The sequence below is a fragment of the Mustela erminea genome, chromosome 9 (assembly GCF_009829155.1).
Source record: "Mustela erminea isolate mMusErm1 chromosome 9, mMusErm1.Pri, whole genome shotgun sequence".
In the NCBI taxonomy this organism is placed as follows: Eukaryota; Metazoa; Chordata; class Mammalia; order Carnivora; family Mustelidae; genus Mustela; species Mustela erminea.
Genome location: NC_045622.1, coordinates 10333309 through 10359144, shown reverse-complemented (window position 1 = coordinate 10359144; position 25836 = coordinate 10333309). Strand labels below are relative to the sequence as shown.

At 41.1% G+C, this 25836-nt stretch overlaps 1 protein-coding gene across 1 annotated transcript in view; it reads left to right on the top strand.

The window, feature by feature from the left end:
* The window catches only part of ZW10 (zw10 kinetochore protein), a 32656-nt gene extending 15273 nt beyond the window's left edge, over positions 1-17383 (top strand). The window contains exons 8-16 of the mRNA XM_032358503.1: positions 3686-3849; positions 4438-4620; positions 8428-8666; positions 10706-10777; positions 11330-11499; positions 12348-12478; positions 13167-13298; positions 14092-14294; positions 16781-17383. Coding sequence (XP_032214394.1) covers positions 3686-3849; positions 4438-4620; positions 8428-8666; positions 10706-10777; positions 11330-11499; positions 12348-12478; positions 13167-13298; positions 14092-14294; positions 16781-16901 — 1415 coding nt within the window. The 3' untranslated portion in view covers positions 16902-17383. The remainder of the gene's footprint in view (positions 1-3685; positions 3850-4437; positions 4621-8427; positions 8667-10705; positions 10778-11329; positions 11500-12347; positions 12479-13166; positions 13299-14091; positions 14295-16780) is intronic.
* The last annotated feature ends 8453 nt before the right edge of the window (positions 17384-25836 follow it).

Here is a 25836-nt window from a genome sequence, read left to right as displayed (position 1 = left end):
ATGCCATAGGCTGTGTGACTTAACAGAAACCACTTTCTCACAGTTTTGGAGGCCGGGAGTGCAAGATGAGGGTATTAGCCGATTTGGTTTCTCCTGAGCCCTCTCTCCTTGCTTTGCAGACAGCCTTCTCACTGGTCTCTCCACTATTAGAGTGCATCCTTGGTGTCTCTTTCTCTTCTTATAAGGACACTTAGTCACACTGGATTAGAGAGCCCCTCCCTAATGACCTCATTTAACCTTAATTGCTTTTTTAAAGGCCAGGCCCTGTCTCCAAACGTAGTCACATTGGGGGTTTAAGGCTTCAACATAGCTTTTCCCATGAATGATTTTCTAGAAAGTATCAATTACAGATTTTTTTTTTTTAAGATTTTTTATTTTTATTTATTTATTTGAGAGAGAGACAGTGAGAGAGAGCATGAGCGAGGAGAAGGTCAGAGAGAGAAGCAGATTCCCCGTGGAGCCGGGAGCCCGATGCGGGACTCGATCCCAGGACTCCAGGATCATGACCTGAGCCGAAGGCAGTCGTCCCACCAACTGAGCCACCCAGGCGTCCCTCAATTACAGATTTTTACCAAGGAGCAGAAACTCTGAGCAAACAAATAATCATAGAAGAAATTTGAAAGGTTGTTAAAGATTTGGCACTAAGAAGCCCACCATTAGGCACAGAAAGTTTATAGCTAAATTCGGTGTCTGTTTCAGTTTGTAGATAATTCTGTGTTAAACTCTTTTGGTCATTAGAAACAAAGATGAGTATGTTCTGCTTAAGTTTTTAAAAACCAGCATAGGGGTGCCTGGGTGGCTCAGTCACTTTCGCGTCTGTCTTCCACTCAGGTCGTGATCCCAGAGTCCTGAGATTGAGTCCTGCATTGGGCTCGCTGCTCATTGAGGGACCCTGCTTCTCCCTCTCCCTCTGCCCTCTCCCCCCGACCCTCCCATTCAGCTTTCTCTCTCTCAAATAAATAAATCAAATCTCAAAAAAACCCAAACAGAATAAACTTAATGCCAAAATGTAATAATGATAGTTTACACACAGGAAAGACAATTGTTGACTGATTTTACCTTTGGCTTATAAATGGAAACATTTACAAAATATGTAAATTAAATTCAACAGTACCTTTAAAAAGGAGACATTGTTTATTCCAGGAGTACAGAGGTGTTTAGCATAAGAAAGCTATCAACCAGTTTATTATGTCAGCATATTAAGAGGGGTTACATCATTAGATATGGAAAATATGACAAAACTCAGTACCCTTTCTTAATAAAAAACTAAAATAAGAATAGAGTACTTTTTTGTAGTATGGTGAAATGATTGATATTAGCCGAAAATGTCTCTTAATATTGTTTACCTTATTATCTTAAAAAAAAAAGGACAGGTTTTTTGTTTCGCTCTGTGTTAGTAAATTGAAGCTGCCATTTATTGTGAAATTTGTGACATATTTTCTTCCAGTCTCTCTTTTTTTCCTTTCCTGTTCCCATGATTCTACTTGCTTTTGCATCTTCACTTAATTCTGCATCGGTAGTACACCTTGTCCGTAGTTATTTTTCTTAAACTTCGAAAAATAATTCTACCATGATTAATAAGATAAATATTTCTATTTAATTGCCATTTACAGTTTATATAGGTACCATTGTCGCTTGTGCTGTATGCATAAATATTTATATAAATGCATTATAGTGTTACATTGGTGCATAGGAAAAAAATAATTCGAATGGAATGAATCTGTTTACATGGACGGGATTGGTGATGTGTTCGTGTGCTGTTCTGGAAATGATGTGTGTGCCAGCCACGAGCAGTACAGACAATGTAACTGCCTACATGGTACAGTTGTTCAAGTGACGTTGCAGTCTTATTGAAAAAACGAAGCTGTCCTTAACAGAAAACTGTACTACTTCCTTTTTTTTTTTTTTTTACTTTAAGAGTTTTATTCAAAGAATGTACAGTGGTCCTATGTACTCTTCTGCCATTTTCCTCAGTGTTAACATCTCGTGTACCTATAGCACAATATCAAACCCACCAAACTGACGATGGTCCAATTCACAGAGTTTACTCCGATTTCACCTGCACTCCTGTGTGTGTGTGTGTGTGTGTGTATGTAGTTCTGTGTAGTTTCACCACACATAGATTCCTGTAGTTACCACCTTAATCAGGATACGGACTGTTCTAGCACCACAGCTGCTTTATGCTACCTCTATAATCACACACTTTTGCTTCCATTTTTTTAATGATTTTTTTTTAAATTTAAGATTTTTTATTTATTTATTTGACAGACAGAGATCACAAGTAGGCAGAGAGGTAGGCAGAGAGGCAGTCAGAGAGGGAGGGGGAGGCAGGCTCCTTGCTGAGCAGAGAGCCCAATGTGGGGCTCGATCCCAGGACCCTGGGATCATGACCTGAGCTGAAGGCAGAGGCTTAACCCACTGAGCCACCCAGGCGCCCCTGCTTCCATTTTTTTAAAAAAAGATTTTGTTTATTTATTTTTAATTTGTTTGTTTAGAGAGAGAGCATGCAAGCTGGGTAAGGGGCAGAGGGAGAGGGAGAGAGATGCAGGGCTCCATCTCACAACCCGAGATTGTGACCTGAGCAGAAATCTAGAGTCAGATGCTTAACCGACTGAGCCACCCAGGCTCCATTTTTAAACTGAAATTGAAATCGATTAAAAATTTAAAAAATTCAGTTCCTCAGTGCTCAGCAGCAAAATGTGGCCAGTGGCTGTGGAGGTGTAGACTTTAGACATTGTAAAGTTCTCAAGGCTCTGAGATAATATGCTTCACTTTCTTTCAAGGTTCTCATACCCTAAGGTCTTCCTTGGCGAATGCGAACTAGGTTAAAAATAGCTTGTCTCTTGGGGCCCCTAAATGGCCCAGTTGGTGATGTGTCTGCCTTCAGTTTGGGTCATGATCCCAGGTTCCTGGGATTGAGTCCCAGGTTAGTGGGGGTTGGGGGGAGTCTCTGCTCAGCGGGGAGTCTGCTTGTCCCTCTCCTCCCCCCTTGTCTCTTCTCTCACTATCTCTGTGGCCATCTCTGTCTTTCTCAAATAAAATCTTTAAAAAAAATAGCTTGTCTTTTTTATAATTCCTTTTCCCTCTACATTGGTCACTGATTCTTAATGATTATTTAATTAATCTTATATTTTTAAAAACTCCCTTAAAATGTGCTGGGGGAAAAAAAAACCCCACCTTACTATATATTGCAAAGAAGCATTGAAGTATTTCGTTTGCCAGGTTAGGTATTACACTGTAATATAAGATGTTTATTGATATTTTACTTAGGATAAACATGCAGATCCTAGGCAGAGATGACAGAGGATGTTTATTCATTATTAAAGAACTGGGATTTAATTCTAAATGAGTTTCAACTTGGCATACAGAACTTCTGAGTGCTTGTCATATAATCAGATCAGTAGATTAGCAGTAGATGATTACTGCGTAATGTAGATGGCTTAATACTTCATTGTTGTAGAGTGCAGGCAGTAATACAGTGCAGACTCTTCAGCTGAGCACTGAAAATAAAGTAATCATTGTATGTCATGCTTTGTCCCACGCAAGTACTTGAGATAACTGTAGAATTGTCTGTGCTGTGTTCTTCCCCATCCTAAAATGAAAGAATTCTAGAAAACTAGGGAACTTGCGCATAATCTGAACTGTGAATGGCTTCTTGTTTTTAAAAGTTTTTCTTTTGATTCAGATTTACCTCTTGATACTGACCTAGAAAATGAAAAAACACCTAAGATCGTATTGGCTGAGATGCTTGGTGACGTGGTCTGGGAGGACTTGTCCGAGTGCCTCATTAAAAACTGTTTGGTTTATTCTATCCCAACTAACAGCAGCAAGTTACAGCAGTATGAAGAGGTGAGTGCAGACGTGCCACAGAAGGTTATACGAGACTGTAGGTGCCTCTCAGTGTCTTGTTTTTCCTGGGAGACCTTTTGCTGTGTAGTGACATCTTTAAGGAAATTATTAATAGGGAGTGGAAGCAAATTCGCTGTTACTTCATTTCTCTCCTAGCTTTCTACCTTTTGATTGGGAAGAGTGTTTACTTTCTAAGTATATTTTTGTGAGTGAGCTACCTTTTGAAAAACCATTGTTCTTTTATACTCATCAACCATAGTAGTTACTATATGACATTTTACTTTTTTTTTTTTTCTTTAGCATTTCCTTGAACACTAAAATAAGTGTATTTATTTTAGAGCTCGTCCCACTTTTACTCAGTAGATCAGAAGTTTATATTGAAGGTACTATTCCTAATCAACTTAGGGCTGAAAGAATGTCTAATATATGTATACCTTCAAGCTGCTGGTTTGCTGTAAAACTTAAATGACCAGCTGGTCCTTGTTATATTTTCTACATTGGATTTGAAATTTTAATACTGGAATAGACTGTGTGTATGTAATTCTTTTTTTTTTTTTTTCCTTTTTCCCATTTCTCTTTCTTTCTCAGATCATACAGTCTACTGAAGAATTTGAAAATGCCCTCAAGGAGATGAGGTTTTTAAAAGGAGATACTACCGATTTGCTGAAATACGCCCGTAACATCAATTCTCATTTTGCTAACAAGAAATGTCAGGATGTGATTGTGGCAGCCAGAAACCTAATGACCTCTGAAATTCACAACACTGTGAAGGTGCTGGGAGTTATCTTGTGTTCTGTTGTATTTAGGAAGGGGCATGCAGTTTTGAGACACATTTAGTAGAGTGAAAGAGCATGACGGTTGCTGAGGCACTGGGAGGTTATTCATCTTCCAGTAGTTAGTTCTCTCATCTTTCAGGTGGCCCTGATATCTGCGTCTTTTCTAGGATACCTGTGGGGCCCAGATGAGATAGTGTACATGAAAGCGTTGTGGACATTGAAAAGCCCATGTAAATATAAGAGATCCCTGTTGTTGAAATTAGACCATATATCAACCTATGTAGATTTTTCTCGATTTCATTACTTGCGTTTTTGGTACACAATTTTGGGACAGGTGTAATTTTTTTAAATTAATGAATTAATGAATTAATTATTTGAAAAAAGATTTTATTTATTTTTTTTGAGAAAGAGGGGAGCATGAGAGAGGGCATGAGAGGAAAGAGGTCAGCTGGAGGAGCAGACTCCCCGCCGAGTAGAGAGCCCTATGTGGGACCTGATCCTAGGACGCCAGGACCATCACCCGAGACAAAGGCAGCCGCCCAACGAACTGAGCCACCCAGGCACCCCTGCAATTTTTTTTTTTTAAAAGACTTTATTTATTTATTCATGAGAGAGGCAGAGGGAGAAGCAGGCTCCTGAATAAGCAGGGAGCCTTATGTGGGACTAGATCCCAGGACCCCAGGATCATGACCTGAACTGTCCAGGTGCCCTGATTGGGTTTTGTTATGTCCAGAGATTATACCGTGTTGTGAAAGTGTTGAATTCATGTCTTTGGCTAACAGAGGCACTAGTTTTGTAGTCAAAGTAATAAAACAAAAAAGATAATCATTGTAGGCTTTCAGCAATTATCTGCAAAGTCAGTGGGCTCTTTAATTTGCATGAAAGGTAATTTACTCCTTTGACCTTAGGTAAGTCTGTGTATTTTCTTTTCTGGGTTGTTTGTTTTGTTTTGTTTTGTGTATATAAAATATCTGGTAAATGTAAGGTGTTACTTAGATTAAAGTAAAACAGACGAAGGTAGTCCCTGAATAGAAAATTCCTCAGCCATTTTTTCTCCTGTCACAGCGATAGGGACTAGGCTTTTCTTCCTTCTCTCCCTTCTTTTGCGATCCTCCCTTTTTCTTGGGGGTCCCCTGTTACAGTGTCCACCCAGCGAAACAGTTCATTAGCCCTTTGAGATGCACAGATTTTAAAACATTTTGAGGTATTTTGGATTATTAAGGAGCTATAGGCCACTCAGTGCCAGCAACTGTGCTGTGGGGTTTTATTTATTTTTACATAAATACTACTTGATTATGTAATTCTCCTGCACAAAATCCGTTGAGAAAAAGACCCAGTAGCCTGACTGTAGCCTGTAAAGCCTTGTAGGATTTGTCCTGCCATTCCCTCTCTGACCCGCTCTGCTATTACATTCTTCAGCTACAGGCTGCAGACGTGCTGGCCTCATTGCTGTTCTCCGAATTTGCTCGGCCCACCTGGTTGCAGAACCTTTGAGTCTCTTGTCCCCTCTGCTTGGTACATTTTTACTACAGATACCTGGATGACTTGTTCCCTTTTCTGGCAACTCTTTTTAAAATTGTGACCTCCCCCAATCCTGCACCGTTTTCTCCTTGCTTTATTTTTCTTCAAATTTCTTACTATCAACAAACATACCCAATGAATTACTTATTGTTTCTTTCTCTTTAGAGAATAAACTCCATGTGGGGCTTCCCCCCGCTCCGCCCCGCTACCCTTTTGACTACTGTTCTATCTCCAGCACCAAGAAAATGCCTGTACATAATACTGTAAACTTAGTACTGAGTAAACATTTGGTAAATGAATTAATGTATTTCTCACTTTCCTGTCCCATAACTTCTTGATGTAAATAGGATCATTACTGAATTGCTCTGTGACCCTGGGCTAAATCTTTAACTTTGCTGGACCTCATTTTCCTTTCTGTAATGTGACAGAATGGAACTAGGTAATCTCTGAGCTCCCTACTCAGCTAGCTCTGACATTTTTTAAGACTGTATTTTCCTCAAGAGCTCAAATCCCAACAGTAGCTTGCGCTAGGTCTGGGTTTCTCAGTAGTGGCACTGTGGACATTTGGGACCAGGTAGTTCTTTGTTGTTGGCGGCCCTTTTGCAAGATGCTTAGTTGTATCCCTGATCTTTACCTACTAGATGCCAGTAGCACCTCTCCCAGTTGTGACAACCAAATATGTTTCCAGACATTGTCACATGTCCCCCAGAGGGCAAAATTGTCCCTAATTGAGAACCACTGCTCTAGATTCAATCCTGGTTCTTTCTCTTGGCGTTTAAGCCCCAGGTTGGTTAGATCTTCTAAACTGCTCAACTTTGAAAAGCTCCGTTTCCTTTTTCTGAAAGCCATTTTCAATTTAATTGCCTTTAATGGTTTTCATCTAATTTCTCTCTAAACAATTCCCTATATATACCCACTCTTTTCCCAAAAGATCTAAAACTACTTTTTGTTGTTTTGACATTTTAACTGTCCAGATCTTATATTCTTCCATCGTGGTTCCTTCAACTTCCCCAAGAAGTCATTTCACTGGGTCGTGTGTATTTTGGGCCCACTATTTTTCAGACAGACATTAGTGTTTTTTTAATCATCTCTATAATTACATTTTTTCTTCTCTCTATCTTTGCCATAAATTTGACTGCCAGCTCCCAGACATTTATATTCTCATTTAAACTCCTTAATAGCCCTTTGAAATGGGTATTATTATATTATTTTGTAGATCAGGAAGGCAAATTTGATGATATAAACATTTTTATTAGACCTGGAGCTTTTTCTCTTAGCGGCTTGTGGAGAAGGTCAGCATGTACAGAGCAGACCTGCTGCTCTGCCTTGCTTTGGTTTTCGGCCCCTCTGGCATCTTGGGAAAACAAGGTTTGAAGACCATTACTGTAGCACAGTTTCTTCATTTTACGATGAGAAAATTGAGGTCCAGAGAGGTTAAATGACTTTGTTAAAAGTCAAGGTAAATATCACTGATGTTTCCAGGCTAGCAGCCTAGTGTTCTTTCAGTAGGTTTTGATAAGTGTAGGAATTTTCTTTTCTTTTCTTTCTTTTTTGAAAGATTTTATGTATGTATTTATTTATTTATTTGCCAAAGGGAGAGAGAGAGTGTGACACACGCACAAGCAGGGCAAGTGTCAGGCAGAAAGAGAGGGAGAAGCAGGCTTCCTGCTGAGCAGGGAGCCCGATGTGGGGCCTGATCCCAGGACCCTGAGATCATGACCTGAGCCGAAGGCAGACACTTAACTGACTGAGCCACCCAGGTGCCCTGGAGTTTTCATTCTGTATAAATGTTAGGGAAGCTTTTTTGGTTTTAGTTTGAAGTTCTGTTTTGTTTAGTAGAGGTAACCTGAATGGGTTATTTCTTAGACTAAGCCAATACATCTTACTGATGGTGAATAATTTAATGACAACAGAACACAAAACTAGACTGGTCTTCAGTAATTAGGTGTCTAGTCTGAGAAAGATGATTTTTGAAGGTCCTTTCATTTGCCTGAAATCTTGGGCCAGTTTCATAGCTTTGCTCTTTCCAACAATATGAAGAGTACAAAAAAGAAATGGAAGAATGGTACAGTAAAGGGGATTCTTGGTTTCTTAGGATATGCTCTCACCCAAGATCAAGCAGTTGTCAAAATAATTTTCATATTTATTCAAATCTTTTGATTACACTGTAGAGCCAAAACTTGATCATCATGCACGTCCACCAGTATCTTAACTCCTGTCAGCTTGCATTTGAATTATTCTGAGGACAATACATCTTCTCTGTTTTATGTTTGAATCTTAGATTACTCCTGATTCTAAGGTAAGTGTGCCGGACTTGCCCCGTCCTGAGGAGGACGAGAAGCCAGAAGTACAGAAAATGTCCACAACTCAGTACAACGAGGTGGTGAATTTAGAGCCTGAAAATACATTGGACCAACATTCCTTCTCTTTGCCCACGTGCCGCATCAGTGAATCTGTGAAGCAGTTAATGGAACTTGCCTATCAGACTTTACTAGAGGCAATAACCAGCAGTGATCAGTGGTAAGAGTTCTGAAAATGGCAGTGACGTGGTGATATGCACATCTAAACTAGGACATTTATTGAGAAAAGTAGCGGAATTCTTTGGGTTTTCTTATCCCATTAGTTAGTATTTTTTTTCCCTAGAGAAACAATGTAGCAGATAGATCTATATCGATAATTCACTTTTATCTGCAATAACATGTACTTCTCAGAGCATATATTAGAAATGGAAGCATGTGTATGGATGAACAAATGGAGTTTCTTTGACATTAAAGACAATCACTTTTTTACAAAAAGCTCTTTTAATTTTTGTTTAATTTCTACTTTTTATAGGGATAATGATGTTATATGAAGAAGCACTTGTAAAGAACTTAGAATACTTCCGGGACAATGATCAGTACTCCAGTATTCATTTTATTCCTGGTGGCCGTGGTAATAGTGGTTGTTACACCATCTGCTGCAGTCTGCCCTGGCCTTTTAGCTTAGCATTCATTTTACGTTTTGAAATCCAGTCCCTAATTATAATTATTTTACATTTTTGTTTTTGACGCAATAATGGTTGGTTGGAAGGCCAAAGGTAGAAGGAAAAGCATAGAATGTTCTGAAGATCGGATTTTATCATTTCAAGATAATGATTTCTCTTAATCTATCCTGTATTCAGGGTACCTCCGGCTCTAGTCCACATTTTGTTCTCAACCTCTCTGCTTCATGAGCTCCTCTCCTACTCCTAGACAAAACTGAGGAGAAGATGCCAGGCTGGAGCCCAGGCTGTAGAGTCGACTTACAAAAGCCCCTTTAGTTTGAGTCTGTGGGTAGCGGTTCTTTACTTCTTGTCCTCACAGGAAAGAACTGTCCCAGTTAGGGCCTGACTCAACTACATTGCCTCTCAGGTTGGCTTCCAGAGTTTTTGTTTTTATCTCCCCGTGTAAACAAACCCTTTTATTTTATTCTGCTCTAGAAAGAACATGTTTACTAAGATACTTCCATGACTTCAGGGAATTGTTGTGTTCATAAGCCCATCTAGTTTTAAATATAAGGAGGAAGAACAAACATGTAGAAAAGTATATATTCCTTAAAGAAAAAAAAATATATATAATATATATATTCCTTTGGCAAAATAAATTTAGGGGTAACTCTTATTTCACCTGAAACATACTAGACCAGAAGTTAGAGAGGCAAGGCAGTATTTCCTCAGTTTTTTGATAACAGAACACTGAACAGTAGTTTTTGTACTGCATATCTATATGCATTCTTTCCTCCAAAAGAAATAGTTTTAAATAGGACAAGCAGAAACACAACTACATTATGACTCACTTCCCCATTACCAAACCTTGAATAGCAACAAGTGCTCCAAAGTAAAATGAAATAGTAATCAAGTAATAACAGTGTTTCAAGATACAGTAACCATGGCTTGTTTTTCTAACTATTTGTGGAATTCCTGTTACTTATTCAAGGTACACAGTTTAAGATTGTCTTATGTGGAATAAGCTGTGTAAACCAAATATATGTTCTAAGTGCATTTTAATAATAATCTTGAGGTGTTCCAAGGCCAGATTTAAAGGGCAAGAAATTTTGAGGTTAGAGTCTATCCTAGAAATGTTGATTCATCTCCTTGCATTGGGGTGAGGAAAAGAAAAGGTGAAAGCTGAAAGTCAGACTGATTCTAAAAGAACCAAGTGAATGCCTTTATTGATACCTTGCCCTTTGCAGAGTGTGTCAGTGAGAGCGTGACATTTGCTTGAGGCTTAGCTCCATTTGTTACTGAAGGGATACTCTGGGTACTGGCAGAACGCAAATTGATAATGGGAAAGAGGCTTTGGGTTAATGCTGCTATTCTGAAAATTATTAATAGATCTAGGTTTTTAGAACTGCGATCTAGTTAGTAAATACTGGTTGAGAATATATTTCCATCTAGATTAAGGGTGTTTTCAGCAGTGACCAGGGCAGGTGTTCTCTCGAACTGTAGTTTTGGTTGATGACTAATGTGCACTTAGTTTGACCTTTTTTTCTCATTGCCAGTATCCTTATGTATTCCTGTTGAAACTTTTTTTTTCCTCCAGTGCTGTTCAACTTTTCTACTCAGTGAGGAATATCTTCCATTTGTTCCATGATGTCGTGCCAACATACCATAAGTAAGTGCCACTGTGTCTGATTTCTCTATGATTCTGTATATCTGAGGCGTAAGTGGGGTTAAAACCAGTAATTGTATGTTCCCACCAAAAATATTTTGGTTACTAAAATTCAGAATGAAACGCAATAAACCATTTAAAAAATCATGTTGGGAGAATATTGGTTATTTATTCAAGTCTAAACATCTGTATATTTAAAACCTTCCCAAGTGGCTCTGGTCTGTAGCCAATTTGAAAATTCATTGTCTAAGTGAAAAAGGAATTTGGCAGAAGGGCAGCAAGTCTCTACTTGCTCTGACTGGTCAGCATTGGGTTTGAGGGGAATGACTGGGTACAGCTCTGCTCGGTTTACATACAGAGTCAGCACAGGTCAACATCTGGGTTCCCTTGCTCCTTCTTTCCTGTTAATTACAGGGGTAGGATTATAGGATCAGGCTGCACTCGGGCAGAATAGTTTCCTTCTGACTGACTGGGGTGGGAGTGATGAGACTGGACCTTGTCTCAGCCTCGGTAACCTGTGATTTCTTTCTCTTTCTCCCCCTCCTCCTGGCCTAGGGAGAACCTTCAAAAACTGCCCCAGTTGGCCGCTATTCACCACAACAACTGTATGTACATTGCTCACCACCTGCTGACGCTTGGGCATCAGTTCAGATCGCGTTTTGCCCCCATTCTTTGTGATGGCACCACGACCTTTGTGGATCTCGTACCTGGCTTCAGGAGACTTGGTAATGATACCTTCATTTTAGGAAAACAGAGTGATCATGCAGCTTCTCAGCCTAGTGTCTTTGTAACTTATGAATGAGGCAGCTAGAAATTAGGTGGTGGTCCTGAGCTATATTGGAAATGGAAGAGCATTTAGTTTGCAACTGTTCCCGGTTATTTAATTTTATAAAGTGAATGCAGTCTTTGTGGAAATATTACTTTTTATGACATGATTTCATGGTACATTAGAGATCCAGGCTGCATGGCTGGTGTGCAGTGAATTCACCAAATCAAAGTCATGTCAGTAGAATGACACATAATGAGATTTGGATTGTGATAATTCTGTTAGCATTGTCGGTAAGTGCTTACTAATGTCACTGCTTGTTCTTTTGCAAAACCTCAAGATAGCTCTCTGCCCTTCTACCTAGGTTTACTTGGCATTATTAAAAATCAAAAGAAATGAAATGTGGAATAAATCAATATGTTTACTATAATGATATTCTAAGAAAAGCAGGGACTGTATATGATTCACTTAGCTTTTTACTTCCTGATTTCTAACTTAGGTGGTATAGATCTATCAGAAAAATGAGTAGCTGCTTCTTTGGAATAACTAATATTTCTTTTCTGACCCTGGACAGACTACTGGGAAAGACTTACTATCCGGAGAGTGGGTTCGGAGGGACTGGCTAATGTATTAGAAGTGATTATTTCTAGCAACCTTATAGCAGCTTTATGATGTCATCAGGCAAGCAGTTGTTTTCGAATAAGCAGAATTATGGATGATTCATGCTTGTCTCTCTTCCTCCACCCTGGAGTTCTAGTATGCAACGGAACAACTTTTAGAATTCTTTCTTCTATTTCCACACCATAGGGACAGAGTGTTTTTTGGGCCAAATGAGGGCACAGAAAGGAGAACTTCTGGAAAGACTGTCAAGTGCTAGAAACTTTTCCAACATGGACGATGAAGAGAATTACTCTGCAGCAAGTAAAGCAGTCCGGCAGGTGGGCAGCTGCTGTTAGCTGTGGGATTTGTACTTTTCCACTAGATAATTCCCCCTCGTGTTTTACACAGCAAAGAATGCACAGTATGTAGCTCAGTTGATTCTCTATAACGCCCATGGGAAGATAGGGGTACTTTTATAGTCATGCTTACAATCTTTCCCTTTCCTTATCCCACCAAGCCAATAGGAAGCTATCTTTCTTTTTGTCCATCCAATAACATGACTAGTTATTAATAAGTGTCCTAGCAAGGTTTTGATCCACAAACTTGAGTTTGGGAAATCTGAAATAATAGCTTTTACCTCAGTGCCCCTCTCTCTCCTACATGATTTGTCGTTGCTTTTTTTTTTTTTTTGAGCACATGGTTTTTGTTTATTTATTGTTTATTGAAGTGAAAGCTAATACACACTATTATATTGGCTTCAGGCATACAATGTAGTAAGTCCACTATCCTATCCATTTCTCAGTGCGTCTGGTTTATCTTGCAGTGGTTTTCCCATCCTTGGGATAAGTCTCTTTTTCACCTGGCAGGGGTATCACTGGGGTGACATCTTCAAGAAGCTCGTTCTTTTGATGACTTTACCTCCCCTTCCTATGATGCCTCTTTCCCCATATCCATGTGCTGAGTGTGAATGTGCAGGGAGTTGGCACCCGTCTCTTTTTCGGGTCAGCAGCTGTACTCTTCTGACAGGTACTACACCAGCTGAAGAGACTTGGAATCGTGTGGCAGGATGTTCTGCCGGTGAATATATACTGCAAGGCCATGGGGACTTTACTCAATACAGCAATTTCTGAGATCATCGGCAGAATCACTGTTCTAGAGGTAAGGGCCGTTAGATGCTCGCCAGACTTGAGAGGGCGGTCCTTGTCTCAGAGTGTCACTTTACTAAGAAAATGATGTTGAAATCTCATTTCTAGTCAACACAGATGGTAGAAGAGATTGCTCATGTTTTAACGTCTAACTCATTATACTGTTATTTTTTTCAGTTCCATCTTAATTCTGTTTCGCTAGAGACTTGCTAAGTTCTATCTTTTATACTTATATAAGGAAGTAGGATTTACTGCTTCTCCCTTTAGCATAGTGTGAATTATGAATGAGAAGGCTGGAAACCGTGTAGTCCTTAGATGTGTTGTAAAGTGTGAAGTCATATATTTATTTAATTTGCAAGTGAACTAAATGATTTGGTAAAGTGAGATGCGGCCTGGTGCCGATACCACTTTTCAGCACACTCTTGCCGTTGGGATTACATATGTGAACCTAGATGCAGGTTGCCTGGACTCTGCCGGCTGATGTCTCTACAGCATAGATTGGCCAAATCCTCGTTTATAAAAATATCCCCGCTTTTCAGCAAGCCGTGCAACATTTCTGCCAGAGAAATGGGCTTCTTCGTGTAGGCATACTAAGTTATTGACATTCTGTTGAAACACACTTTGTGTCATTCTTGCGTGAGGAGTACTGTCAGAGAGCCGATGATATCTCATGTCTGCTAAGGTGTGCTTAGGTGCTTGGAAAACGAGTTGCTGTATCTGACCCTTGGACAGCATGCACCAAAGATTTTCCTGACGGCTAAGCTGGCCCAATTCTCTTCTTTTGTGTTCCCTCTCGGCAAAACCAGGACATCTCTACTGAAGATGCTGATAGATTGTATTCCTTATGCAAAACAGTGATGGATGAAGGACCCCAAGTATTTGCACCTCTGTCTGAAGAAAGCAAGAACAAGAAATACCAAGAAGAGGTTCCAGTCTTTGTGCCAAAGTGGATGCCATTTAAGGAATTGATGATGATGTTACAAGCCAGCCTGCAAGAAATTGGGGATCGGTGGGTATAACCCTTTTATAGAGGGTTATCTCTCTCTCTCTCTGTGTCTCTTTGTCTCTCCAAAGATAGTTACAAAGTAGTGGTGCCATTGATAGCAGTGCTCTTCTCCGTTTCTTGATTTTGCTCAGGAAAGTTTCATATTGAGTCACAGCAGTTGGGGCCTTTGCATGATCTGTAATAGTGTAGATCTCATTACCACTTTCTCCTGTTTGATAACATAAAGACTTCTTGTTTCATATTACTTTGGTCTTGAACATATTCTGGCAGGCTGTGCCAATAATCTTGCATTTTTAAGAAGGACAACCTTCTGACACCTGGGTGGAAATTGTTGCCCATTTTAACCAACAGTGGATATGTTTTATTTAAAAAAATTTTTTTTTACGGTTTTATTTATTTGACTGAAAGAGACATAGTAAGAGAGGGAACGCAAGTAGGGGGAGTGGGAGAGGGTGAAGCAGGACCCTGGGATCATGACCTGAGCTGAAGGCAGAGGCTTAACGATGGAGCCACCCAGGTGCCCCAAGTAGATACATTTTAAGATTGACTTTGATTTGTTAAAAGTAAAGTGACTTTTGTTTGAATGGAATATTCAGCATCAAACCACAGTTTGATCGATCAGCAGTTCTTCTGCAGGGAGTACAGTGGCTTTAGAGATTAAGCATCATACACATAGAGAAGATTCATCTTTTCTGAAATAAAGTGGATGGTGTTTTTCCCCGACATCAGAGACCATCTGTTAACATTGCTGTGAGCAGTAAATACATGCTTTATTGTATCACACTTGGTGTGCGGAGGTCACTGATGCTGCACAGAGGACGATAGATATGGGTTAGTTACACATTTGTGGGTGCTTTTATTATTGTCTGGGTAAATTATTGATGAGTATGTGTACTTTGCATAGGGAGCTCCCTGAGTCGGCCTTCAGGTCCATCTCCATCCTCAGAGCTACCTGTCTGCCTGTTTTATCCTGGTTTACTAGTTCATTACAGATGCACCACTGTATCAGACCAGTCATCCCGATGTGCCTGAGCTATTCTCAGTGTATACTGTCTGTCCTAAAACTGGGAAAATGAGATTTCTATACTAACTATACTATCTATACTACCTTAGTATAAAATTTGATTTATTTATTTGTTATTTACAAGTCCTTAGTAGGTAATGTCTTTAGGTAAGACTCCAGAGGGCAGCAGATAAGAAATTTTCTTTCTGCTGTTAACCCTCCTGCAGCCTAATAATCATTAATACTTTGTTGTGAGAAGAAGTACTGGTGTATCTTAGCTTCGTATTTTCTCCCTAGGAAGAATTTTTCTCCTAGAGATTTCACTTAAACCTAAGAATGGTAACTAATTGGGTAATTTTTTTCTGAGGAAACTACCTGCAGTTATATAGTTTAAATCTTTTAATATTATATAATATATATATAAAATATACGTATGTATACATTTAAGTATTTTAATATTACGAAATATACATATATATATAAATATATATAAACATATTTACAATCTAAAGGAAACAAGTAAAATGTTTGTGTTCTTATTACCTAATTTAAGAAAAATATTACCAGTACCGTGAAGACTCCTATGTGCCCCTCTCCAGACATTTCTTCCCACAGGCAGCCACCATCTTGAATTTTACTTACTTCTTTTCCTTTCTTTAGAGTTTTGCCACATTTGCACATATCCCTGAACAATAGAGTTTAGTCTTGCTTGTGTTTGAACTTTCTATAAACGGAGTCTTCCATAACTTGCTGCTTGTGTTCAATATTCTGTTTTTGAAATTCACGAGAGTATGCAGAGCTGTAGTTTGTGTTCACTGCTGTATCAGATTCTGTTGTACAGATATTTCGTTGTTTATTTATCCTATTGCTTCATAGTTTCCCTGGTATTTGGTATTATCAGGCTCTAAAATTTTTGTTAGTGTGAAATGGTAGTTCATTGTCATTGTAATTTAAATTTCCCTAAATTCTAATGATATTGGGCATCTTTTTATTGATCATTTGTTTTTCTTCTATTGTAAAATGCCTGTTCATGATTTTTGCCCTTTATTCTACAGGATTGTTTGTGATTTCCTTGTTGATTCAGGGAAGTTTGCTATGTATTTTTTATACCAGTCCTTTGTTGGTTCAAGTTTGTTGCCTGTGGCTCATTTTTAAAAATAGTTACCCATCTCAAGATTCCATTTAACCATATGAGGATGTGGCCATATTTCTCAAGTTCAAGCAAGACTTAGTGAATATAGAATAAGGGGGAACAGTGTTATTTTCCTAACCTCATCTCTTCATCTAACTGTGCTGATACCAAAATAACTCAGAGAAGCAAAAGTTAAAGAGATTGGGTGGTAGAGCCATCAAGAGGGGGAAGGATGCCAGGATCTGTTTTACTTCCATTTAAGACAAATGAGCATTTGGGAATAAATAAGCAGTTTTAAAATCTTGCTTATACAGAGACATAAGAGGAAATAGAATTTTATCTTTTATTTTGCAGGTGGGCAGATGGAAAAGGGCCCTTGGCAGCTGCATTCTCTTCCAGTGAAGTAAGAGCTTTAATTCGTGCCTTGTTCCAGAACACAGAAAGAAGAGCAGCTGCCCTTGCTAAGATTAAATAGCTGCGTCTTCCTAAGAAAGCCATGTCTTGACTGTGTGGATTCCTCTCTTGGTGTAATTACTACTTTAAAGACTTCTTGGAATCGTCCATTAGTTTCGGTGAACCAGGATATCATGGAAGTCTGATTTCACCCAAGAACGCCTTACCTTCTGGCTTGTATGAGGCTTTGTTAAAGAACTGGACGTTAATATAAACTGTCAAGTGACGCACCTCAATTGGTTGACTTTTTAGCCATCCTCCCTTGATAAGAAACTGTCAGGTAGCATTATTTCATGTCGCTTCCGGGCCTTCTGGGAACCGTATCCATTGTAGATGTAGACCCTGGCCTCCGATCGAGGAATCCTAGGGATTCCAAGAGTCAGGGTGAAGAATTTGTGTGCAGATGGGAGGTATATTTTGGGGGCTAGGGGAGCCATATCTGTCCTTACCAGAATTAAGAAGACTTCCTTTAATATTTCTTTCCAATAAATAATGCTTTTCAGAGTTAAGAGTGACTGTCTTTAATAACATAGGAGCTTTGACAAAAGAGACCAATGAGTTTTCTGGTCTTCTGTACCATTCTCTCTGTTGACATTCATGATTCTCACAGAGGACTTAATTGCATCTTCTTTCTTCAATTGTCTGGTAATTTGTAGGAGTCTTAGGACTTCCTTTCAGTTTACATTTTTGACATTTTTTCTATTTCAACTAAATTCTGGTTTTTTTTTGGTTGGAAATCTTTTTTCACCTTTTCTTTTTTTTTTTTTTAAAGATTTCTATCCATTTGACAGACAGATCAGAAGTAGGCAGAGAGGCAGGCAGAGAGAGAGAGGAGGAGGAGGCAGGCTGCCTGCTGAGCAGAGAGCCCGACGTGAGGCCCGATCCCAGGACCCTGAGACCATGACCCGAGCCGAAGGCAGAGGCCCCAACCACTGAGCCACCCAGGCACCCCCTTTTTTCACCTTTTCTTAAACTCCACTGTTTCAGTACCTTATCAAATGGCCAAGGTTTTAAATTGGTCACATTCCTTTGTCACATAATATATACCCTGAGATACTAACTCTGGGCTCCGTAGCCTAATCCTTGATTTGCTGAAATGGGCAATTCTTCAGCTCTGCTTAATCTGTTTTTAACTCTTTTTCAGCCATCGGAGGTTTGCATGATGTCCAGGTTATCCTGGCCCTCTGTAGGACTCTTCATACTGAAAGACAGTTTCCTCTCATGAAAAGAATAAAGGGTGTGATTTTTTAGATGCTGTCCAGGTAGACACAGCCTGGAAGAAGTTTTCAGGACAGTGGGCATGCTTCCTTAGGCTTAACCCCTTGATTCCTGGTACACAAGAACAATGATTTTTCCTCCTGTCTTCAAGTGTCCTGCCTTCTCCCTCAGTTCTGGTTCAGCCCCTACTCCTTCCGGTTGCTTAGTTTTTCTTTTACCTACTATAGGGATCAGAGAATAATGAAAAAAAGAAGGCCGTTTTTGTTTTTAATAAGAGAGCTCAGCTGTGGTTAACGATGAGCTATTTGTCTATACCGAGCACGTCCTACATTGAGAACTCACAGAAAAAAGTACTGCCTGAACCAACTTTAGTTTTTTTGAGAACAAAGGAGTTGTCTCTCTTGAGAGAGGAAGGAGCCGTTTTCACGGGGGAAGAAAATATCTGTTGTTGAAAATTCGCACAATTTCAGGTAGCATTCTTCTCTCAGCAAGTGAGAGAATGGGGAGCTAAGGACAGAGCTGAAATAAAGGCATGCCAGGGCTATTACACCGAAGAGCGGGCTTCTTTTGTTCATAGAAGCTATTCCTGTTGCTTGACAGGTACAGCAATTTGGGGGTGGGATCTCTTGTAACTGAAAGGCACACTTCGCATTCTTTCCCTCCCCTCAGTAGCACAGAAAATTGCATTGCAGTTCTTGCGAGGCCGTGTCGACTGGGTCTCTCAGGACTGTTTCCCCTAGCAAACAGTTTGGACACACACAGAGGAGGCACATGGTTCTTCTTCCCTGGCCAGGGCAGTGGGGAGCTGGTGATCAAGTGGACGTTCATTTTGGGCAGTGACAAGCCATCCAGTGGGGAACTTGGCAGTTGGGTTTGTCCGGAAGCTCTTACAGGGACCTTGAAAGTACCTGTTCTGATTGGGAACCTGAGTGGGAATGGGAGTAGAACCTGCTTTTAGAGAGACCATGCAGATTATGGGAGGAAGGGAACTTCCAGAGGACTCGCTGAGTGGCTCTGTGGGCCAGCTAGAAAAAACCCCTTTGCAAAAAACAACCAGGACTCTACGAATGACGCTAAGAGTGAAATTCAAGAAGGTTCCCCAAGCTTTTAGAAGAAAAATTTTTGTTAAAAAGGTGAGATGGCAAACAGCCTGAATCTATTTGGTAGTGACTTCTGTCCCTATGCGGATCATGGATTGTTGCCTTCCCTCCTGATTTTCTACGGTCAGTTTTGCACGAGGATTTCTCTCTAAAATGGAGATCCTCCAGATGGCACTCTTACTTCAGGCCTGGGAGCATCACAAGGCCTGTAGGTCTGGTCTGTGGAAATTTGCCCTGGGTGTATATTGTTGGCCTGGGTCAGCCCTGGAAGATCCTTCAGACTCCAGACAGCAGCCTTACTCACTGTAACCTGTGAGATGTGACCGACCCATCACTTGTGAGTAGATCAAATGGGTTTTCTTTCATCAGTAACATTGTGAAAGAAGTGGATAGTCTGCTTCCCTTACACTATTGCTTACGGCAATGATTCCTGGCCTTTTGTGGGGTTTCTTTTTATTGTTAATTTGATGTCTCAAGATTTTGTCTATCATCTGTAAGTTCTGCGTGGTATGTGTGTGTATACACACACACAAACACACACACACACAGAGGGTAGTTTTCTTATAAGAAAACTGGCCCAAAAGAGTTTGCCCAAGTTCCACAATTAGTTTGTAGCATGGATACATGAATCTCTGTATAGAAGTAACTTCTTCAGGAAAGGATGTAACTGTAAATGCAGGAGAGGGTGAAGCTATTGGAAAGTGTCTCACATACAAAAAGTCTTGGCACAAAGTTATCTTTTGTTTTATTTATTTATTTATTTTTTTAAAGATTTATTTATTTATTTATTTATTTGACAGAGAGAGATCACAAGTAGAGGGAGAGGCAGGCAGAGAGAGAGAGAGAGAGGGAAGCAGGCTCCTGCTGAGCAGAGAGCCCGATGCGGGACTCGATCCCAGGACCCTGAGATCATGACCTGAGCCGAAGGCAGCAGCTTAACCCACTGAGCCACCCAGGTGCCCCCATCTTTTAAAATTGGGTTTTGATGGCCACATTCTTCCTAATCATGGACTTGATTTTGAACATTTGTTTTGTGGTGACTTCCTCCTAAAAATATACATTGTCCTAAAGCCTAACATTTCCTAAAAGTAACAAAGCCCCACTTTGAGGTTTTCAATTATCATATGGTTTAGACAGAATTCCTCCCTTTGTCATGAGGGTTTTGGCTTAAGATTTTTTTGGGGGGGGGGAGGTTTAAGAATTTTGGTATGTCACCTGACATAACTGGGGACAGACTTAGATGTCTCAAAATGAAGTTATGAAATCTCTGCCCAGAGGTTGGGAGGAGGGCAATAATTCTGATGAGCTCCGTTTAAGTTCTGCGCTTCTCCTCAGAAATCAGCTGCTCTAGATTTCCTGTTTAGTGTGAAAGACTGTGGTGGAAGAAAACTGGCACCAAGACCACAGACACCTACCTCTGCCTTGCCTCAGCCTTCCGGGCAGTTCTGAATTTTCCTGTATTCATCCCTCACTTAAGTTTATTGGGTGCCCGGGCTTGTCCTAGTCACTGAACAACCTCCCCCCCGCCCCCGACCCTGGAACAAAAATTCCTGTCCCTCTGGTGATTTAAATTCTAGTGACAAAGGTAATAAACTAAGTAGATTAGATAGTATGTTTGAAGATTTTAAGCTTCGCTATGGGAAAAATAAATGTAGAGGGATAAATGTGAACCCCACAAGAATTCCAGAGAAAGGAGAAAAGGGGAGGGAGTTGTCATTCTAAAGAGGATAGAGTACATCTCCTTGAGAAGGCAGCGAGCTATGTGGCTACCTGGGTGCAGATAATTCTGAGTAGACAGACCAGCCCTTGCAAAGGCCTAGGGTGGTGGGCGTGTGCCTGGTGGACTCAAGAACTAGCAGAGAGTCAGGGAGAGGAGTAGGAGGAAGGGACGTTAGAGAAGTAACAGGAGAAGGTACGACTGCGTACTCCATCGTAAGGTTTTTGTTTTGTTTCTTTTTACCTCTGAGTAAGTAGGAAAGCTTCAGTAGCTTCGAAAGAAAGGGTGGGGGGAAGCATATATAAAAGCATAGAAAATACTATGGTGAAGCCCTAGGTACCCATCACCCGTCTTCAACAGTTACGATCATCCAGGCAGTGTAACACCTGTGATCCTCTGTCCTCCTTGCTCCCGCGAACACGGGATGCCGACGCAGATGCCAGACAGCGTATCATTTCAAACCCAGGGCTCATTCCTGTGTGAAGTCTGAATTTTGTTTCCTTTGAAGCTTTGTCTGTTTGCATCAGCATTCCCCCTCTCTGTGCCGGCAGGAGTGTGTGTCCTCTAGCTGCCTGCCTCCCTCCCTGTTTCCCCAACCTTACTTCTCCACGCAGGCTCATCCTGTCCCACTCGACCCCCGTTCCCTGAACACTGGGTGTGAGCCAACAAACACCAAACCCACCACACTTGACAGCTGACTTATGCCATCACTTCCCTTCGAGTCCTCTCTGCCCCAGCCGCTTGCCCCAGACATCCCATAGTTGGTGGGTGTTCTTTTTTTTTTTTTTTTTTTAAAGATTTTATTTATTTATTTGACAGAGAGAGATCACAAGTAGGCAGAGAGGCAGGCAGAGAGAGAGGAGGAAGCAGGCTCCTTGCTGAGCAGAGAGCCTGATGCGGGACTCGATCCCAGGACCCTGAGATCATGACCTGAGCCGAAGGCAGCGGCTCAACCCACCGAGCCACCCAGGCGCCCCAGTTGGTGGGTGTTCTAAAGGTGCCCAGTAAAGACATCTCTCTTGCTGATTGTCTTCATCAGACGATGTCCTCTGCCCTCTTAAAATGAGGTTTTCCTGGTTTCTTTCACAGAGAATCCAGAGGACATAGTGACTCAGCTCCAGCTGGTGGGACTGACTATTGGCTGGAGTCCGGCACTGGCTTGGTTTAAGGCCAGGCAGCCCGCTTTCCCTAGGTCTGCCTGGGGGTAGGGGGTGGGACAAGGGGTGTAACAGCCGCTACCTGGCTTCTTCTGTCTCCCATTCCCCTTTCTCCATTTCTCTGACTTTAGTAATGCTGCTTTAAAAGAATAGTAGTTGTTTTAATCTGCACGAAGGGCTCCATTTATGCTTGATTAGCGTGCAGTATGGTAAAATTTTTGCATAACATTAAGTATGTCAGATTAACCCTGTTATCAATTTCATTGCATTTCAATACCAAGCTCTATTCCTTAAGTGCAAAATCTTGGTAGTCTGCCACATCTGTATCTACATTATTATTACTTAAAACTAAAAAAAAACCCCAAAAATGGACTTTTTGTTCACCAACTATCTGTTTAGTAATGTGTCCTAGCATCTTTTGTAAAATTAACTTCAGTTGCATGGGTCTGAAGGACCAGTAGATCTTTTCTCCCCTTTCTCAAAGTCGGGGCACCTGCTCACATCCACTAGTAGCACGGGTCTGTGATTACATGTGCAGTTTCTTTTATTAAGTCCCATGGGATAGAATTCATCTGCGGGAGAATTGTGAGCTCATTTTAAGCCCAGTTTTTCTCTTCCTGTCTTGTCACGCATCTCGGGCTTCCTTTTCCTCCTGACTATGTTTTTATTCTATCCTTTCCAGGCCAAAGAGAATTCTGCTTGCTATGGGTGTGGAAGCACAGTGGTGTTGGAGGTGTTCAGCTTGCTTTCTGTTGGCTTTTAACGTCACCCTGTTGGCTCCCAGCAGAGCCTTTCTTTCTGCTCCTTTCCTTTCACGGACAACACTCTCTCCCTGCCCCCCCCCCAAATTCCCTGAAATAATGTTTTTCATAAACTGGGATTTAATCTTCCTGACGTGATCTTTCTCTGTCCAGGCCGTTCTGCTATTTTTTGCAATATGAAGGTTCCGTTTGTTTTTTGCTGGTTTTGTTGTTGTCTTGTGGAACTCATTGCTGGTTTCCATTTGCAGCCACACTGCTGTTTTTATATGATAGCAGCACATTTTTTCATATAATCGTATTTTATTATATTGTCAGATTTCCAGTTTTCAACTTTGCCTCCCCCCACTTTCATTCATAGAATGATGTCTTTCTTTTAAAGTCTACGGCCATGAAATATGCTTCTGAGGTCTTTGAACTATGCTTTTCTAAAGCCGGGCCCTATGTCTAGGCCACATCATTTCTTCCGTGCCTGTTGTGAAATTCACAATTGTTCTCTAATGGATGTTTTGGACAAAAGTTCCCCTGTTTGCTTCTTTGACCTTCTGAAAGCAATTATTAGCAAGACTACTAGTTAACACATTGGACATTCTGGTTTTTAGCAGAGTGGCACTTTTGAGTGGGCGTCTGGAGAGCTGACAGCCCCTACAGCAGTGTATCAACTTCTTGTTCATTTTAGAAAAATACCAGCTTCCTTGTCCACTTAGCTGGGTGGTGCTGTAGTACACACGTGTGGCAATATTACCTTTTTTTTTTTTAAAGACTAACAGAGCAGAAGCAGGCAGAGTGGCAGACAGAGGGAGAAGCAGACTCCCCACTGAGCAGAGAGCCTGACATGGGGCTTGATCCCAGGGCCCTGGGATCATGCCTGAGCCGAAGGCAGACACTTAATTGACTGAACTACCCGGGTGCTTCATACTTCTGATTCTTTTTCTGTCCACCCCCCACCGTTTTTGTTTTTTTGTTTTTTTAAATTTTATTTATTTGACAGAGAGGGATCACAAGCAGGCAGAGAGACAGGCAGAGAGAGAGGGGAAAACAGGCTCCCCGCCGAGCAGAGAGCCCGACTCGGGGCTCGATCCCAGGACCCTGAGATCATGACCTGAGCCGAAGGCAGAGGCTTAACCCACTGAGCCACCCAGGCACCCCTTTCTGTTTCCCTTTATCTCCCATGCCTGCTTGCTTCACATACACTTTGTCAACCTATAATCATTTCACTTGGGGTCCTGAGAACACCACAGAATCTTAACTTTCTGGCCTTTGTTTGTCTCAGTAATTTCTGGCAGCAAAGCAGTAAGTAGGAAAGGGTGGTTCAGCTCGAGGAGAAGCAGACCTATTTGACAGTTTTCTTTTCATAAAGGCAAACTCACAGTCTCATTAAGAAAACAGTATTATTCTTCCATGAAGTGAAGATAGTAAACACCTTTTTACATTTGCACTGAAATAAATTTTGCCTTGGAGTTTGCTTCAGAGTAGAAGAAATGAGCTCCCGAGAAAGCCTCTAGACTTAGTTTTTCTGTTTTGTTTTTGTTTTTTTGTTTCATCTTATCTTAGGGAAGATTAGTGGGAACTGTGGGTGAGTCCGTGGGGATAAAAGGGAAAGGAAGAAAAACTGAAGGGACTTGGTTCTGGTCCTTTGGTGGATCTTCTTGGGGGCAGCAGGTCCGGCTAGACTCAGGAGGAAGGAAGGGCGGTTGGAGGGTGGCGGTGGGCTCCCACTGGCCTGGCTTGACCCAAGTCCACGTTTCTTTAGCTCTGTGACCTCACATAAGCTGTTGATTCTGTCTGACTCAGAATCTTCATTTGTAAAGTGGGGATAATAATGTGACTGAGCTCATGGGCTCGCTAAGAAGATTGACTGAGATAATCCATGGTCAAACACAGCACAAGCCTGACACAGCACAGTGATCATAGATCCGTTGACACCAGTTTGGCCGCCTCTAGCTCAATGCACCCAATTTAGAGTTTAGTGTTGTAGGCAGTTCCCTGACCTGACTGGAACTTGTCCGAGGACAGGAATGGTGTCCAATACTTTCTTGATCTAGAGCTGGGCAGAGTAAGCTTAATGAATAATCACGGAGTGGTTTGATGTCAGCCCCACAGGACGTGTGACATGGTGGCCCACATAAAGAGAGAAAGGGGCACCTTTGCCCTGTGAGTTGGGGTGCCCTTGTAAGTAACCTGTGCGGCCTCTAACATGGGAAAGGGTTGATTTGGGGTCCCCAGGGGGCTTTTCCCGTAGGCTGTGTGTAGATATTTGTATTTACATATAGGTTTAAAAGACTGTTTGTAGAATTTATACCACCTAGAGACATATATTACCTTCAGTTCTTGTTATCAGGAGTCCTCAGCACTAACTGAAGCCCTGACAGTGTCCCTGAACCATTGCCAAGTTCTGCAAGGCTTCCGGACTGGCGAAGATCAAACCATCCTAGTGCACTTGGAGTTAACATACATGATTTACGTTCTCATTCTTGGAAAGTTGGTCTTCAACTTGGGGCAACTTTTAAATAGAATAGGCAGTTAACCCAAGCGGTCAATTTGCCAGCTATTCTGGACAAATAGGGCTTTATTATGTGAGCTTATTATTATTATTACTACTGCTACTGGAAGTGGTTTTCCATTTAGTTTTATTACAATGATGATTATCTTTGGGTGGAGGTGGGAGGAGTTAAGTAACAACTTTTTTTTATTGTTTGTTTTGCTTTTTAAAGCAGGCAACAACAACAACAACAACTTTTTTTTTTCAAAGTCTGTATTTCTGTCTCCAGAAATGAGTATGAGAGGGATGTGATGAGGGACAGAGGCTTTGGAGGCTGCCGAGTAAACTCCTTTTCTGTTCCATGTCTGGCAGGAGAAAGAAATGCAAGAGAGGGACACAGGAGCAGAGCTGAAGTCTTTAGTCAGAGGGACAGAGAGAAGGAGCAAGTGTGCAATAAATTCAGCTGGGACAGAAGGAACAGAGATGGCGAATGTTTGTCAATAGTCACGTTCGCAGAATCGTGTG